A 15,266-nucleotide genomic window follows, 5' to 3' on the forward strand; every position below is an offset into this window, starting at 1 on the left:
CCCCCCAATGCCATGCCACCCTTACTTCTGCGCCGCTGCTGGGGGGTGTTGGGGAATGATTATAGGTAGGTAAATAGGTTCAGAGAGTCCCCAGTTAAGAGAGGGGAGCTGACCAGGCCAGACTCCATATTGGATGGCAGATCCAGGATAGGGTCAGACATGCCTGGGATCAGGCCAGGATGCTTGGCAGGGTGCCAGCAAAGGCAAGTCTGCCCGGATACGGAGCAAAAAGGCGGGAATCCTGGGGTTCAGTGCTGTGTGCAGTAAACTAGTGTGCCGTGTGCACAAATAGAGTGCCTCCTGCACACCTCAAAAGAGTGGGAAATGATTCTGGGCAGTGATTGGCTGAGGGGAAGTGGACCAAGCTGATTAAAAGCACTCGCTAGCACAGATGGGGCTGTCCCTCCGAGTGGCAGGGACACGATCGGTTTGCGCAGGAGTCGATCTTTTCTCCCTGTGGGTCTCAGAACACTCTACGTGTTCTACAATACAAAATCTCCGTACCCAGGGTTGCTCCCACGCACCTTCCCCCTTCCTTACAGGCAGCCTTTCTACAGCAAAAACATACAACTAGTGAAACATCCTGGTTAGAGGATGTATAGGTTTTTGGGTCTTTTAAGGCCAAAAGAGACCACTTTGATCAGCTAATCTGATCTCCTACATAACACAGGCCATGGGACTTCACCCATTAATTCTTGCATCCAGTCCGAATTAACACACATGACTGCTCCTCTCGTTACAGTAAGGCAAGTGATTGTTGTTATTCAGTGCATCCAGAACAATCGGTGACACCCCCCACACATGTCTCCTCTGAAGGGGTCTGAGTGCAAAGTCTGCCAATAGGACTGGCTTCAGTGTAGGAGTAAGAGAGTAAAACCTGTAATCGGATCCAGGGTGCCTGTACAGCAAAGAATTCACAAATCCTGGTGGGCCAGGACCCGGAAGAAATGATAAACTAAAGGGTCACACACACGTGGCTTCTGTAGGCCAAAGTCACTGCACACATCAGGGGCTCCTTCCATCCCTCCCTTCCCCCCACAAGCTGCCTGGGTGCCCCCTCCCATCCTCTCTATTTCAGGGACTCCTTGCAGCCACTCCGCACTCCCTCATGACAGGAGCCCTGTGTGTCCCCCCATTCCTTCCTTCCCCCATGCCACAGGCTGTGTCACCCATAACCCCTTCCCCATACCATAGAGCCCAGGGCACGGCAGGAGAATGGGGGACATTCCTCCTTTCCTATACCAGGGTCCCCTATTCTCCCCACACTAGCAGTTCACACGCAAACCACCATAACAACCCCACTAATTAATTAAGTTAATTAATTAAAAGCATGGTGGAAGGTGTAAAGCAGATGGGCCCTGACTGACTAACTGTCACCCTCTTCCTGGCCCTTCCCTCACCCTTTCTGAGGTCCCTGACTGGGCCCCAGTGGTGGCCTACACGGCTGCATATTGTCCCTTCCCCTGCTTTCTCAATTAACTGCCCCGGTCTGCTATAAACGTCCCCCTCAGCGCTCCCAGACCCCGGTGATGTCCTGGACTAACTGCCAAGTGCCAATCTGTCTGCCCCTCACGGAGTCACAGTCAGAGAGTTCAAGGCCAGGAGGCACCACCAGATCATCCAGTCTGACCTCCTGTATGTCACAGGCCACCAGCACCCCCCAGCACCCGCACACGCCACCCAACCACTGAAATGAGACCGAAGTGTGACAGACCTCAGGAGACTAGACCAGCAGCTCTCAACCCTTCCAGACGACTGTCCCCGTTTCAGGAGGTTGATTTGTCTTGCGAACCCGCAAGTTTCACCTCACATTAGAAACTACTTGCTGACAAAATCAGACATAAAATTACAAAAGCCCCACAGCCCACTGTGACTGGAAAATGGCCCAGTGCCGCCCAGATAGATTTTATTAGAGTCCACCTCCCAGGTTATAACCCAATGGGCAGCAGGCATTTCCACTGCCCTGGCGAGTGACAGTGGCTCATACTGCAGCAGAACTGGCAGTGTTTGGCCCCCAAAGATAAGCCCATCGCTCTGGACTCTGAACATTTGTCTGAATCTGCGTGTTACTTTCTCAGAAATGGGTTACAGACGCCTCCCAGTGAAAACCCCTTGATTGCGTACGTCACTGGGTACAACCCAGATCCCCCAGGTCTCTTTGTCACTCAGAAGAGCTTTGCTGCTCAGGACTTTGCAGGTGATCGATGGAGGCTGAGAAGCCCGTCTGTGCCTCAGGCAAAGCCCTTGACACAAGGGATCAAAATGTCCTCAGGCTGCAGTTGGTGAGAAGCAGGCAGCGACTCCTGCCACCCGCGTTTCAGCGTCTGCTTTTCTGCTTCCCTCTGCACATAGCCCCTGCTGAGCTGTGGGAACAACGCTAGGAACATGGGATTGGGAACTGATTGTATCAATCGCAAGGGGAAACGTTAAGCAGAAAAAAAAGCTGGTTTCTGCCACAGCTACTGGGCTGAGGGGGCGTGATTCTAGGATGTGCCCTCTCAAAAGGCTGAAATTCCACTGGCAACCCACAATAATAAGCTGCCCTGTCATGCTACACAACACTTGTTTGGCCTCTTCTTGTTGTTACCATTCCCCTGCAGTTCTGCCCATCTACGCCATGGGTGAGTCTGGTCTTTGGGACATAGGCGGAGTGTGGGGAGTGGGAGTTTAGAGCCGGGAAGGACAGAACTGAGCGCGGACAGGAAACGCTGATCTGAGACAGCCCGCAGCATCAGAGGATGTTGATGGTGTGAACAAACCCCTCTGGTGCTACGAGATTTCTTGACCAAAGGCAATTTCCTGTGAGAGCCTGTGGGTTAGTGTCATGCGCGTGTGTTTGCTGATGTGACTACAATCAATTTCCAGCAGGTCAAACTGGCAGCGAGCTCTCTGGCCGGCTGCAATTCTTCCTAGTGTCGAACTGCCTGCACTAATTCCAAAAACCTCTTTATTTAGCTGCCGGATTGTAGCCCCAAGGGCTAGTCAAACAAAACACAATGTGATATGCAGCTGTTCTAGCAAACAAGCATAGGTCACTGATGTATAAACACTCAGAGGGAAACTGCCCACCCACAAAACAACCTTAACTCTGCCCTCTTTGAGCCCTGCCCCAGAATACCACTCACACACATACCAGCACTCTGCTTTGCCACTTGTGCTCAAAGCCGTCCTGTCTAACCAGTTCAGTTCTCCAGTCCAGCTCAGAGGAGGGCAGAGGAGACGGATGTAGCGCAGACCACACGAGCGCTCGGTGGCTGCATTTCCTGTCTGGTTTCTCTTGAAGAATAGTTAGTGCTGGTGGGAGCCCTGAGCTTCACAGACCAAGTGTGATGACCGGTTAATGGGCCCCCTTTCCCCGTCTGAGCACCTGCTGGGAAATCAAACCAGGGACGAACTTGGGTAATGGAGGACGAAGAGGGCTACGCAGTATTAAACCGCCAGCCGAAGCAGAGACAACCAGGCCGCCCCTCTGCAGCTGGGGACCACGGTAAGTTACTGAGCATCCTTCCAGGGTGTCTACTTTTGCTACACAGCAATTACAGGGAGTGCCCGGGGCTTCACAGAGACCCAACGGAGCTGAAATTTACTGGGAGTGTTAGGGTACCCAATTCCACTGGACAGCTCTGAAAACCCAACCCGGGGCCTTGCATGTAGCGTTTCAGAGAGGGGATGCGTTTCCAACGTCACCGCTAAGGGCTTGTTCTGACTCGTAGGTGTAGGATTTACCACCACGAATAGCACCATTGATGTCTGGCGGTTTCTTCAGCATGGCACAGTGTAATTGCACAGGGGAAAAGTAGCAAACCAACAAAGCACCCAGTAAATTTTAGGGCTATGACAAATCCACAGGTGTGGTGCTTGACTGCCCACCAGTAAGTGTATTTTCATAGGACACTGAATGCAAACAATTGGATGAGATGACACTGCTGTGAAAGACAATGGAAAATGTGCCGTAGCCTTATTATGAAATCTAAATGTGCATCCTCATTCTGGAGGTTCCTGGAGCTTACGATCTTGGTCTAAAAGAAGACTAATGCTGCATTTTCTATAAGAGCCAGGGGATCAGACAACGATGCACCAATTCAATGTGAACGTCAGTGGTCCCAGCTGTCAATTCTTTCCTTCCTTTCCAGGCTAGGAGCGGGTAATACCGCAGCAAATCTCCCCTTATATTGGTTTGAATTTTGAAACGAGTTCACTATAGCTGTGTTTGGGCCCCTTTTGTGCAAATATTTCCGCTGACAAGCTGCCGGGCAGGAATAATTGCTTGGAAAATTATTGAAGTCTTGGAAATGGGGAATTTTTAGGCTAATATTGAAGACGTTCCACAGCAAAGGGCACGGTCAGTTTCCACTCGGCAGAGGAAAGAGGTCTGTAGGGGGCATGGGTGGAAGTGTAGCACAGCACCATTGGCTGGTCACTGCATGTATCTCTCAGGGTTTGCAGTGGCAGAAGGGAGCAGACTAGAGAGACACAGAACAGGTTTACATTGCAGCTGGGAGCGTGCCGCTCAGTCGCGTAGTACACACACGCTCCCACCTCCCAGTTGCAGTGTAGACATGTAAGTTTGGAGATGGCGTTTCAGGGATCTGAGTGAGGGCTGATGGGCCTGCAGATTTGGTGCCATTGTGATTTTCTGTTAGAAACCAGCATAATTACACTGGTGCAACTCCTGGGGAAGACCCACTTAGCCAGGTGCAAAGGTGCCTGGTGCTGGTCTAACTCATTCCTGACCTCGAGGGACGTGTGTTATTGTTCCTCATGCTGGAGGCTGATGGCGCATCACCAACAGGGATCCGCCAAATCTGTTTGCCAGGGAAAAACACAGACTGTGCAGTTTTTACGGAGAATCTTTAGTTTTTACATTTTGTGGAAAAAATAAAAAGATACGTTAACTATTAACTAAATTTTACTGCAAGTACCAGTGTCACTTATTCAAGGCAGGCTACCTCGCCCTCTTGTGGTTGATTTTTGAACATGCTTTAAATGTACATAGCTAAATATACTCCAGTAAACTGCTCCCGGACTATAGCGGTTACTCAATGGCACATGTGTGTTCCTGTTTTAATGCATCTCAACTTTCACTTCAGCCTCGGGGACTAATTCAGAAAGTGAGTAAAGTTAATATAAAAGCAATTTTTGCTTAATTTTTTGTGCATTTTTTAAGAAAAACCAAACAATTTGCTGAAAATACAGACTACAGACATTGAAGTATTTGGTATGTGTCAGAAATACAAATGGCAATTCTATTCATTTTATTGTATTGCAATGATTGATGGCATTGGTAGGCATCGAACTTATTTAAAACTTCTAAATATTTATCAGTAAAACATTGTGTTCAACCGATACCTATATATATATTGTGTCTAGAGAAACTAAAATTCAGCTTTTCATTTTAATCATGGAAATATGTGGATTTTAGTGGGTTTTTTATCAGAGAATTTTGGCTTTATTAACCCGGAAAACTAGGATCCCTGGTCAGCAAACACTGTCTCTTACAGGTTCCCATCGGTATCCACGCTGGATCTGGGTCGCTCTAGGGTTGGGCGGGGCTGGGATCCTCGTCCCGCTGGGGGCTGTGATAGCGCTGGCGGTTTGGGGTGAGTAACTCAAGGTCACTTAGTTGTTTGCACAGCCACACGTATGTTATTTGTACAAACAGGTGCAGTTAGGAGCGTAGTGCAGGACACACATGATCTGACTGGGACAGCATCGCTGTTACACAGGCAGAGGAAGTGGAACACACACAGACTGTGCGTAACCCCTCTGCCAGGTGGTATCGGCAAACACTCCTCCCTCCCACCGTACACTGGACAGTGTCCTTGCCTCAGTTTCCCACTTTGCGGTGTGAAAGCCCAATGAACAAATATCCCTTTTACCATGCCACTGCCTCCGCTGCACCCCACTCACTCGTCCTTAGTCAGTGAAGACCCAGAGTTCAAGGTTCGTTCGCGGGGGTTCCCTGCCCCTCCCACCCCAAAACGGGAAGAGAGCCATGGATTAACGCCTCTGCTACTGCCGCCACCTCTGCAATCGGTTCATGGCTGTTGCTGCTTATCTCTGCTGCTGCTTGCTGCTCATGGCCACTTCTGCTGCTATGCTGAGCTCTGAAATTCCCCAAACCCAGCTCTGAGTGATTTCAGCTGTTAGTGATTGCTAGGGCCTCTTCCCTGGCTTTCCCTGCAACTCTGTGCTCAAACCTGGCCTAAGGGTCTGGCCAGTCCCTAGACCTGCTCCAGTGATCTCAGCTCTAGTAATCACTGAATAGAAACAAGGACTCTCTATTGAATCCACTTTAATTGCTTTGTAGACATATCCTAACTCTTCAGGCAGACTCCACTCACTGACCGTCCGTCTGTCAAACCCTAACCCACACCCCCACTCCCACGCTGAGCTTCAGAGAGATGTGGCATCCCTACCCCCTGCTTAGCAAGTGAAGTTCAGGTTACAGTGAGCCCCTCAATCAGGGCAGGCTAAGCACAGTTCTGCTGCCCTTTCCCGGTACAGTCGGGATAACGACCTTTCATTGCCCTGTGTTCAATGTAATACATTTTATGAAAGGTCATGTTTAAAGTACAAACAATTCACAGAGTTTACACAAAGAGCTGCTGGACGTCCGGGTACAGTGTCCAGATTACTGACGAGCAGAGTTGGATGAGAAGTTTTAACAAGGGCAAGGAATGCAGAATCTGCAGTAAGCTGGACACAGGGGTCGAGGACTTTGATTTGAAAAAACAAAAGACGATTAGTAATTCAGGAACATCACTTGTGGCAGGGGTTACATAGGATGCGGTTCATGGGGAGCAGATATGTCCATGGCAGTGGATTGTCCCTCACTGAGTCAGTGATGTGGTGTAGATGGTCCTTTAATCTATACATTCCTGTCGGTGGAGTGGAAGGTCTTTGAGTCTAGAGCAATTGGTAACCCAGCACCAGCCAACATCGATCCCTTTGGTGAAGCAGGTCTCCCTGCTGAATGCCTTGGGAGAGTAGGCGTGTCTATGCAAATACAGTCTGCTTCTAGGGTCTTTTCCCCCAGTTCATCATTAGATGTCGGGAGAGCTCATTCAGACCCTGCTTACACCTGTAGTGAATGAGGCCTGGTCGACACTAGAGAGTTTTGTCGACAAAACTTAGCTTTTGTGGACAAAACTGTGCTGGTGTACACACTAGAGTCACACACACACACACACTACAGTCACACACACACACACACACACACCCCAGCTGACAAAAACTGCACTTTTATTTTTGACAAAATAAAACCACCTGGACGAGAGGTGCAGGGCTTTTGTGGGCAGAGCGAGGGCAATGCAGTGTCAGTGCAGACACTGCGTCCCCATAGGGCGGTGCAGGGGCTGTCACACCTGGCAAATTGACAAGTAAGCGCAACCAGCTAGTTTGCAAGCTGGGACTGGGCAACTCGTGGGTGGCTCTGCCCGGCTCCCGGTTGCGAGCTGGGACTGGGAGGGACAAGGGTGGCTGCCCCCTGCTCCTGGCTGTGAGCCGGGGCGTGGGAGACTACCTCAGCACCCCCCACGCTGCGCTTTAGGCGGGTGGAAGTGTTCTGCACCGACCCTAGGAGAGCAGTGTGGACAACAGCCACTGCTGGAATTATAATTAGAGCAGTGGCTGAAAGACAACAGAAATATGTCGATTTATTTTTCTCATGTAGACAAGGCCTGAGTTTCTCTCTCTCCCCCTACCCGAGCCGTGATGGACACTTGATGATTTCACACCCTCCACAGGCTGGGTTTTAATCCCTAAATAGTTGCCTTAGAAGTGACTGTGATGCTGTTTTGAAGTTTCCCAGCTGCATGTCTCATGTGAAGGACGAACCAGAGGAGCTCTGAATACATCGGAGAAGAATGAAACCGGAATCGTCAATAGCACTGAATGCAGCTCCTGCCTGGAGGATTTCCGGTCTCGCTTGAAACCAGTTCTCTGTGAACCCCACCACGGCAGCTTGGCAGGTAACCCCGGCTCCTGCTGTCTCAGAACCAGGAGTCGCTCTTCCTGGAAAAGTTTGCAGGACTCTTACTGTGACTAAAAACCCAGTAACCACGTTAAAGGGACACTGTCAGCTTGAAATACATTGGACCAGATTCTCATTCATACTGAAGCCCCTTACATTACAGCAGTGTTGTGATCCCCAAGCATTCAAAAACCATGAGTCAGGCCCTAAAAAATCATGAGATTGGCTTACGGTAGGAAAATTAGACATTTTGGGTTCTTTAGATTTGCCTTCTGATTTCTGAGCCTTTAGGTTGCACTTGGGTCATGCTGTCAAACTTTTCTCTGCAATTATGACAGATGGAAACTTTCTTTAATGAAACAGATTCTCACATAATCCCATGACTTCAGGAGCTGGGGCTTGAAAGAAAACACCAAACTTCACAGGAAGTGAGATAAAAATATGAGAGATGGCAACATTTTCAGTGTGACAGTGTAAAGGGGGCTAACCATGGGAATAAACGTTCGTTTTTCAGTCAAAGTGTTCAGGAGGAGGAAGGTTATTTCAACAATAACTAGAAAAGTAAAAATGCAACAAGTTTTCTGGAAAGATTTTCATTTTAAAAAAGGCAACTTTTTGTGTTAGTCAAGTCTCCTGGTAACTGCAGCAGGAAAACAATGTTCAGACAGCAGGGTGATTTTTCAGTAGATGAGGCACTTTTAAATATGCTGTAATGCTTTAGATTTGGTTCTGATGTACTATACACCCCAAACGCCTCTGTCCTTTTCTTTCTTTTCATCACCCCAATTGGTGGGTGCAAGATAAATGCTGTGGCTGCGTCTTTCTGTACCAATAGGATTATTTCACTACTCCTATTATCCTGCTTCTCCTTGTGTAGCTCCAGCTGTTTATATTGGTAGCTCTTTGGGGCAGAGACTGTCTTACCATGTGTATGTGCAGCATCTAGCCCAATGGGGCCCTATCCAGGCTTGTGGCCTCTCTGTCCTACTGTAATACTAAGTATTGATTATTACTGATTTGTGTTGCAGCAGGGGCAAAAGGCCCAGTTGTGGACCAGGGCCCCATTGTGCCAGGTGCTGTAAAAAGCATATAAAAAGACAGCACCTGCCCCAGGGAGTTTACAATCTAAGTAAAGCAAATTAATTCTCAGCTGTTTGTGCAGGGGAGCAGCGGTGACATCTAGTGGTGAGAGTAATTCCCATTGCTGCAATACAGGCAGCTTTACTCATAGTGTAATAATAGTCTGTAGAGGTTGGATCACAGAGTGTTTTACAAACTATGTAGTACTCTCAGGAATCATTTCCCCCACTACTGAAATGCAGCCACCTCTGGGGTGAAACTCAACACCTGTTTAGCAGCACACAGCACGGCTATACAATGACTTAGGGAAATGACTGAAGAAGAATCCCACAGCTTGTTGGAATTGCAAGGGGTGTTTTAGAGAGGCCAATTGAAATCACCCAGGCTAGAATTTGAACAGTTTCAGACCCTCCAGTATTCAAGAAGAGCCAGATGACTGGAAGGTAGCTAATGTAACACCAATTTTTAAAAATGGCTCCAGTGTGATCCTGGCAATTACAGCCAGGTGAGCCTGACTTCAGTACTGGGCAAATTGGTAGAAACTATAGTGAAGAATAGAATTAACAGACACGTAGATAACCATGATTTGTTGGGGCAGTGTCAACATGGCTTTTGTCAAGGGAATTCTTTATGGGAGTCAGCAAGCAGGTAGATGAGGGAAATCCAGTCAATATTGTGTGCTTGGATTTTCTGAAAGCCTTTGACAGGGTCCCTCATGAAAGGCTCTTAAGGAAATTAAGTAGCCCTGGAATAAGACGGGAGATCCTGTCAGGATCAGTAACTGGTTGAAAGATAGGAAAGAAAGGATAGGAATAAATGGTCAGTTTTCACAGGTGAGAGCGGTAAATAGCAGCATCCCGCAAGGATCTGTATCGGGACCAGCGCTGTCGAACATATTCATTCATGATTTGGAAAAAGGGGGTGAACAGTGAAATGGCAAATTTTGCAGATTTTACATTATTCAAGACAGTTAAGGAGAAAGCTGCCTGTGAGGCGTTGCTGAGGGAGCTCTCACAAGTGGGTGACTTGGTAACAAAATGGCAGATGAAAATCACTATTGATAAGTGCAAGGTAGTACACACTGGAAAAATAATCCCAACTATACCAATGCAATGATGGGTTTGAAATGAGCTGTTATGACTCAAAAAAGAGATCTTGGGGTCACCCTGGATACTTCTAGAAAGCTTCTACTTAATATGTAATAATGGTCAAAAGGCGAACAGTATGTTAGGAACTGTTAGGAAAGGGAAAGAAAATAAGACAGAAAATGTCATTGTGCCTCTATATAAATCCATGGAGTGCCCACACCTTGAATACTCTGTACGGTTCTGGTCACCCCATCTCCAAAAGAATAGAGTGGACCTGGAAAACAAAGATGACAGGACACGAATGGTGTGGAAACAGTGACTAGAGACGTGTTATTTACCCTTCCCACAATACAGAAAATGGGTCACCCAATGACATTAATGGGCAGCAGGTTTAATACAATGAGAGGAAGTACTTTTCCCACACAGCACACACCCAACCTGTGGAACTCATTGCCAGGGGATGTTGTGATGCCCAAAGAACTGGGTAACTGTGCTATAAATAAATAAATAAATTAATGAACACTAGATCCATCAATGGCTATTAGCCAAGCCGGTCAGGGATACAACCCTGTGACTGGTGCCATGCTGACCCTCCGACTACCTGCAGCTGGGAGTGAACGATGGGTGGATCACTCCATAATTACCCTGCTCTGTGCACTCCCCCTGCAGCTCTGGTATGGCACTGTCAGAGACAGGACACTGAGCCGTCTGGACAGGGGGCAGAGCCCACATGGACGCTCTTATGTTCTTAGTGCCCCAGGTGGGCCTTGCTTTTAGTTCTCAGCAGAACCACGGCACCAGCAGTGGCACAGCGCCCCCTACTGCCAGGCTGGGCACTGGGATCAGTTCTGCCTTAATAGGGGGTGTCCTTCCTCCTCACGCTGTCACCGTATTATTTGTTTCAACGCTGAGTTTCCCTCGAGGTCCCCCATCGGGGCACAGGCTGGGCCTGTCTCTGCTCAGCTTTTATGGTCTGACACGGTCAAACCCCAGAAATTACATTTTATTGCATCAATCCAGCCAGTCCCAACCAGTGAGTCCTGCACTGAGCCCAGAATTTAAGCAGATCTTTAGTAAGAAAGCAACACTTCTCTTGCCTCCCTGCTCTGCCAGCAACCCAGAGTCCAGTGTCTGCACCTCTAGTGTGCCCTGCTGTTTGAGTACTGACCCCTGAGAACAGCCCTCGCTGGTACACTGAGTACTGAAGGCTCTTACAGGCCTGTAGGAGAAAACGTAAGCAATACCTCGGACTAGAGCTGTTACACTGCAAACCTAGTTCATGAAAAATATGAAAAGAAATAAAAGTTTGATGTCCTCTGAAGGAAATAGAAAAGTGACAGTCCTTCCTCTCTTTTCTAATGGGGGCGAGGGGGAAATGTTAAGAGTGTTTATTTTCTCTCCAAAACTGAATGAAATCCTCCCTCTCCCCCCAAAAAATCAGTATTTCCATTTTAAGTCACCTCCCCCCATTGAAAATGAAAAATTTCACCCACACTAAAAACTTTCATTGTGGTCAACATGGCATTTTCCATTACAAATCAGCTTTGAATAGGAGTTTTCAGCCAGCTGGAGTTTGAGTTTTCAGAACTAACGACACCTCTGTTCCCATCTCTCTCGCCAGAGGGCTCCGGGTGCAAACTCTGCCCCAGGGACTGGCAGCTGCATGGGGACAAGTGCTACTGGCTGTCTAAAGAACATAAAGACTGGCCTCAGAGCCGTGAGGACTGCTCGTGGAAGAGCTCTCGCATGCTGGTGATCCAGAACCAGGAGGAGATGGTAACATAAAATATAGGATCATAAATCTCCAGCTGGAGAGAGACAGGAGTCACTGAGCACAGTCCCAGTGCAGCGGGGTTTATATCCAGCCTGCCTCGACTACCCCCTGCCTCATTTCTCCTTGTCCCCAGTTAATCAAACGCCCAGTGGGGTGTTTTCTCCCCTTCTCAGAGTCTGGCTTATGAACACAGAGTTCAGAGCAAGACCACCACAGATTTTCCAGCCCTCACGTCCCTTCCCAGCTGGCTCCTGCAGCCTTTGCACCCCTAAAGGCTTCCCCTGTAGCTCCACCTGGGCTTTACCTCTCAGTCTAGGGGTGCCTAGTCCCAGGTGAGACTGAACCCAGGACCCCCTTAAAGGGCCAGCTCAGCCTGAGACACCCAGGCCTGGTACTGGTTTTACCATGTCTGCACAGAGAGAGCCACGTTTCCTGCCCCTGCCCTGGGACTCTGCCCGCCCAGGGGAGAGGGTGAATTAGCTCAGGTGTGGATGGGTTCTCCGGCTGGCATCACGGGCAGAGCCACTGTAGCCAAGAGCAGGTTATCGAACGGGAGCGCTCAGGGAATTCTAGCCGGTTACGGCACATTCACCCCACCCCTCGGCTTTGCACTTCCCAGGATTTCATACAGGATGTGACACGAGGTGCAAATCAGGTCTGGACTGGACTTAAAGTGACACCTCTGGGGAGGACGTGGACCTGGGTGGATGGTTCCCCCTTGGATCAAACACTGTGAGTGCTGTTTGCTATATTTTGGGAAAGCTCTCATTGTATAACTTGCTCATTTTATATGTACCACATCTGCCCTGTCACTGTGGTCCCTGCGAGCCTAACAATCATCAGTGAATTAATCCTCACAACACCCCCGTGAGGCAGGACAGTGCTGTTCTCCACATTTGACAGATGGGGAAACTGAGGTACAAGCCGACTAAGTGACTTGCCCTAGGTCACACCAGGCGTCTGTGGAAGAGCAGGAATTGAACCCAGGTCTCGCAGGCTAGTGCCCAAACCCCTGGACCCCACTTGCTCCGTCACACCCCTACTTCCTCTGAAAGTGGGGGGAGTTGATGGTCACCATGTATAAGAACGGTGCTGCTGCTCCCACTGCTGCTAGGCAACAACGGGGGGAGAGGGGGCATCAGTACAGTGTTTGCTGGGGCAGTGGTGATGGGGGCGCCCCATGACAGGTGATCCCTAGGACCCTGCAGTGCTGTATGGGCAGAGCTGGGCTCCTGGGTTTTACACCTTGCCCCAGGCCTTTTGACTCCCAGGGTCAGACTGCAGAGGAAAGGTGCTGGTATCTCCCAGCACAAGCCACTTGGGGGCCAAAATGAGTTGCTGCTCCCAGGAAATTGGGCCAATCCTCATCATGTGATAACCCCTCTCCTCTCTTACCTTCAGACAGCCTTGACATTTCATTTATCTTTAATAGGGAGCTGAGTGACCATCCCACTGAGATGCATGTGGCAGTTTGCTCTCCCAGAGCGATTGCTTCAGGCTCTCTGCAAACTCAGGCAGACTTGCTGCATTTGTTAAAGCTGGGTCACATTGTGCAGGTTTTCTTCCAATCCATAAGGGCCTGAAACTTTGTTTCTAAAGGAAAGTGGAAACACGGGAGCACAAGAGAGCATCTTCCCCAGAAAAAGCACCAGTGGCTGACCCACTGTGATTCAGCCCAGGTCCTTGCGAGAAACAACCAAACTCACCCCCTCGTCCTGCAGTGCCTTTTATCAACAGACGCTCTGTAGGAAAATTACAGACAAAGGACAATGCTGGGGAGCCAAGTTTCCCAGTAGAGTGAAGTTTGAGGAGAAATAGCTGCTGCTGGGGCCGTCTCTTGTTAAAGGGAAGCACAATGACAGTGGCTGTCGCTTCTTTCTGCAGCTTCCAAGTCTTGGGCTCTGCTGAAGGGAGCAGCTGTGGAACGCTGAAAGGCAGCCGGATTCACTCAGAGACGTGCGATGGTGAATTCAAATGGATCTGCCAAAAAGAAGCCGTTGTGATATAAGCAGTGGGACGAAGGATCCGGATTTGTAATGCAAAGTGCCCAGCTTTAGTCTCAGACGGGGCTAGATTGCGGCTTTAGGCAGAGCTGTGGGGCAGGGCAGAGTATAATGCACATCACCCCAGGACGCAGTGGGACTCAGGCACGCTCTAAATCACAGTTCCTCCTCGGCTTCCTGTGGACTCCTAGGTGCAGTAAAGGGAGTGGCACACGTCCCCTAAACCAGCTGTGATTTACCCCCCAGCTGCCCCTTCGAAGTCCCACATTTGGGGTTTTTCTTAGAGCCCTGGCTCCTGGAATCCTGCGAGTGGGCCAGTCTCTGCTCTCATGGTTTTCTTAAGGTGGGCAGACAAAAGGGAGTCTTTGACCCTTGCAGAGAACGCTAGAAACCATGCCTGCCAACGGCTCACCACCCAGACGGCCAATAAAAAGAACTCAGTGTTCAGCATTTTTAAGTCTCGTGATTTTTAAGTGGATCTCACAGGTTTGAGGCCTGACTCATTTTTAACTCGTGTTTATCAGTACAGCAGGTCACCGAACATGCTGCCTGCCTGCAGGGAGGGAGTAAACAGTCACACCAGCTCCGCTTGCTGCTGTGCAGCTGGAGCCAATGTCCAGGTAACCCCTGGAGAGCTGCAGGGCACCGTTGTTATACTCTGCGGGGCCCCAGGGCTCGACTACTCTACAGATGTTATAGAGGCAGAGCTACATTACCATGGTAACCCCCAGCATAGACACAGATGACAGCGATGGAAGGGTTTCCCCATTACTGTAGGAACTCCAGCTCCCTGAAAGGCAGGAGATAGGTCAATGGAGGCATTACTCCAGACTGCTACAGATCCATGGCCAAATGCTTTGGTGTTGGCAAGTCAACGGGCAGCCCCTAGGAGTGGAATGCTGTGGGGCACTGAATTCTGCTGGGCCCATTGGGGGTGGGTATAAATAATATGCCTGAAATAACAGCTGGCTTTGATTGACCCCGGAACAGCTGGGGAAGCCCAGGGGTGGCACTCACACCCCCAGTTTGCTCATCACAAGGAACACACGAATGTGTCAACTGCCGAGGGTACTGCCACCTGCTTCTGCAGGCCTTGCTAAACCGCAACGGTAAGTTTATGAATGTCAGTGTGGGGTGTACCAGGAAGTTCCATGGTGCCAGGGTACGGAGGAGATCTGGCTGTCATGCTGTCTGATATGGCAGAATCCATCAGTGCAGAGATACAGGATCATTCCCTTGAACCAGTACATAGAGATCCTGCTTGCAGCAGACACGCTGACACGTGTCTTGACCCACATGGGTGCTTCCTTTGATGATGCAGATTAGGAAATGCAGATTGGGACTGT

The 15,266-nt window shown here is 49.4% G+C and overlaps 1 protein-coding gene across 1 annotated transcript; it reads left to right on the forward strand.

The window, feature by feature from the left end:
- Positions 1-3,402: 3,402 nt before the first annotated feature.
- Positions 3,403-14,221, forward strand: LOC137164795 (killer cell lectin-like receptor subfamily F member 1). Its single transcript, XM_067565740.1, has 6 exons — positions 3,403-3,487; positions 5,502-5,600; positions 7,833-7,973; positions 11,765-11,919; positions 12,537-12,649; positions 13,802-14,221. The coding sequence occupies exons 1-6, from the start codon at positions 3,403-3,405 to the stop codon at positions 13,923-13,925; spliced, it is 717 nt and encodes a 238-aa protein (XP_067421841.1). The 3' UTR covers positions 13,926-14,221.
- Positions 14,222-15,266: the final 1,045 nt, after the last annotated feature.

This window comes from Emydura macquarii, unplaced genomic scaffold (genome assembly GCF_026122565.2).
Source record: "Emydura macquarii macquarii isolate MOO-44397 ecotype Brisbane River unplaced genomic scaffold, CSIRO-AGI_Emac_v2 contig_2697, whole genome shotgun sequence".
Classification (NCBI taxonomy): domain Eukaryota; kingdom Metazoa; phylum Chordata; order Testudines; family Chelidae; genus Emydura; species Emydura macquarii.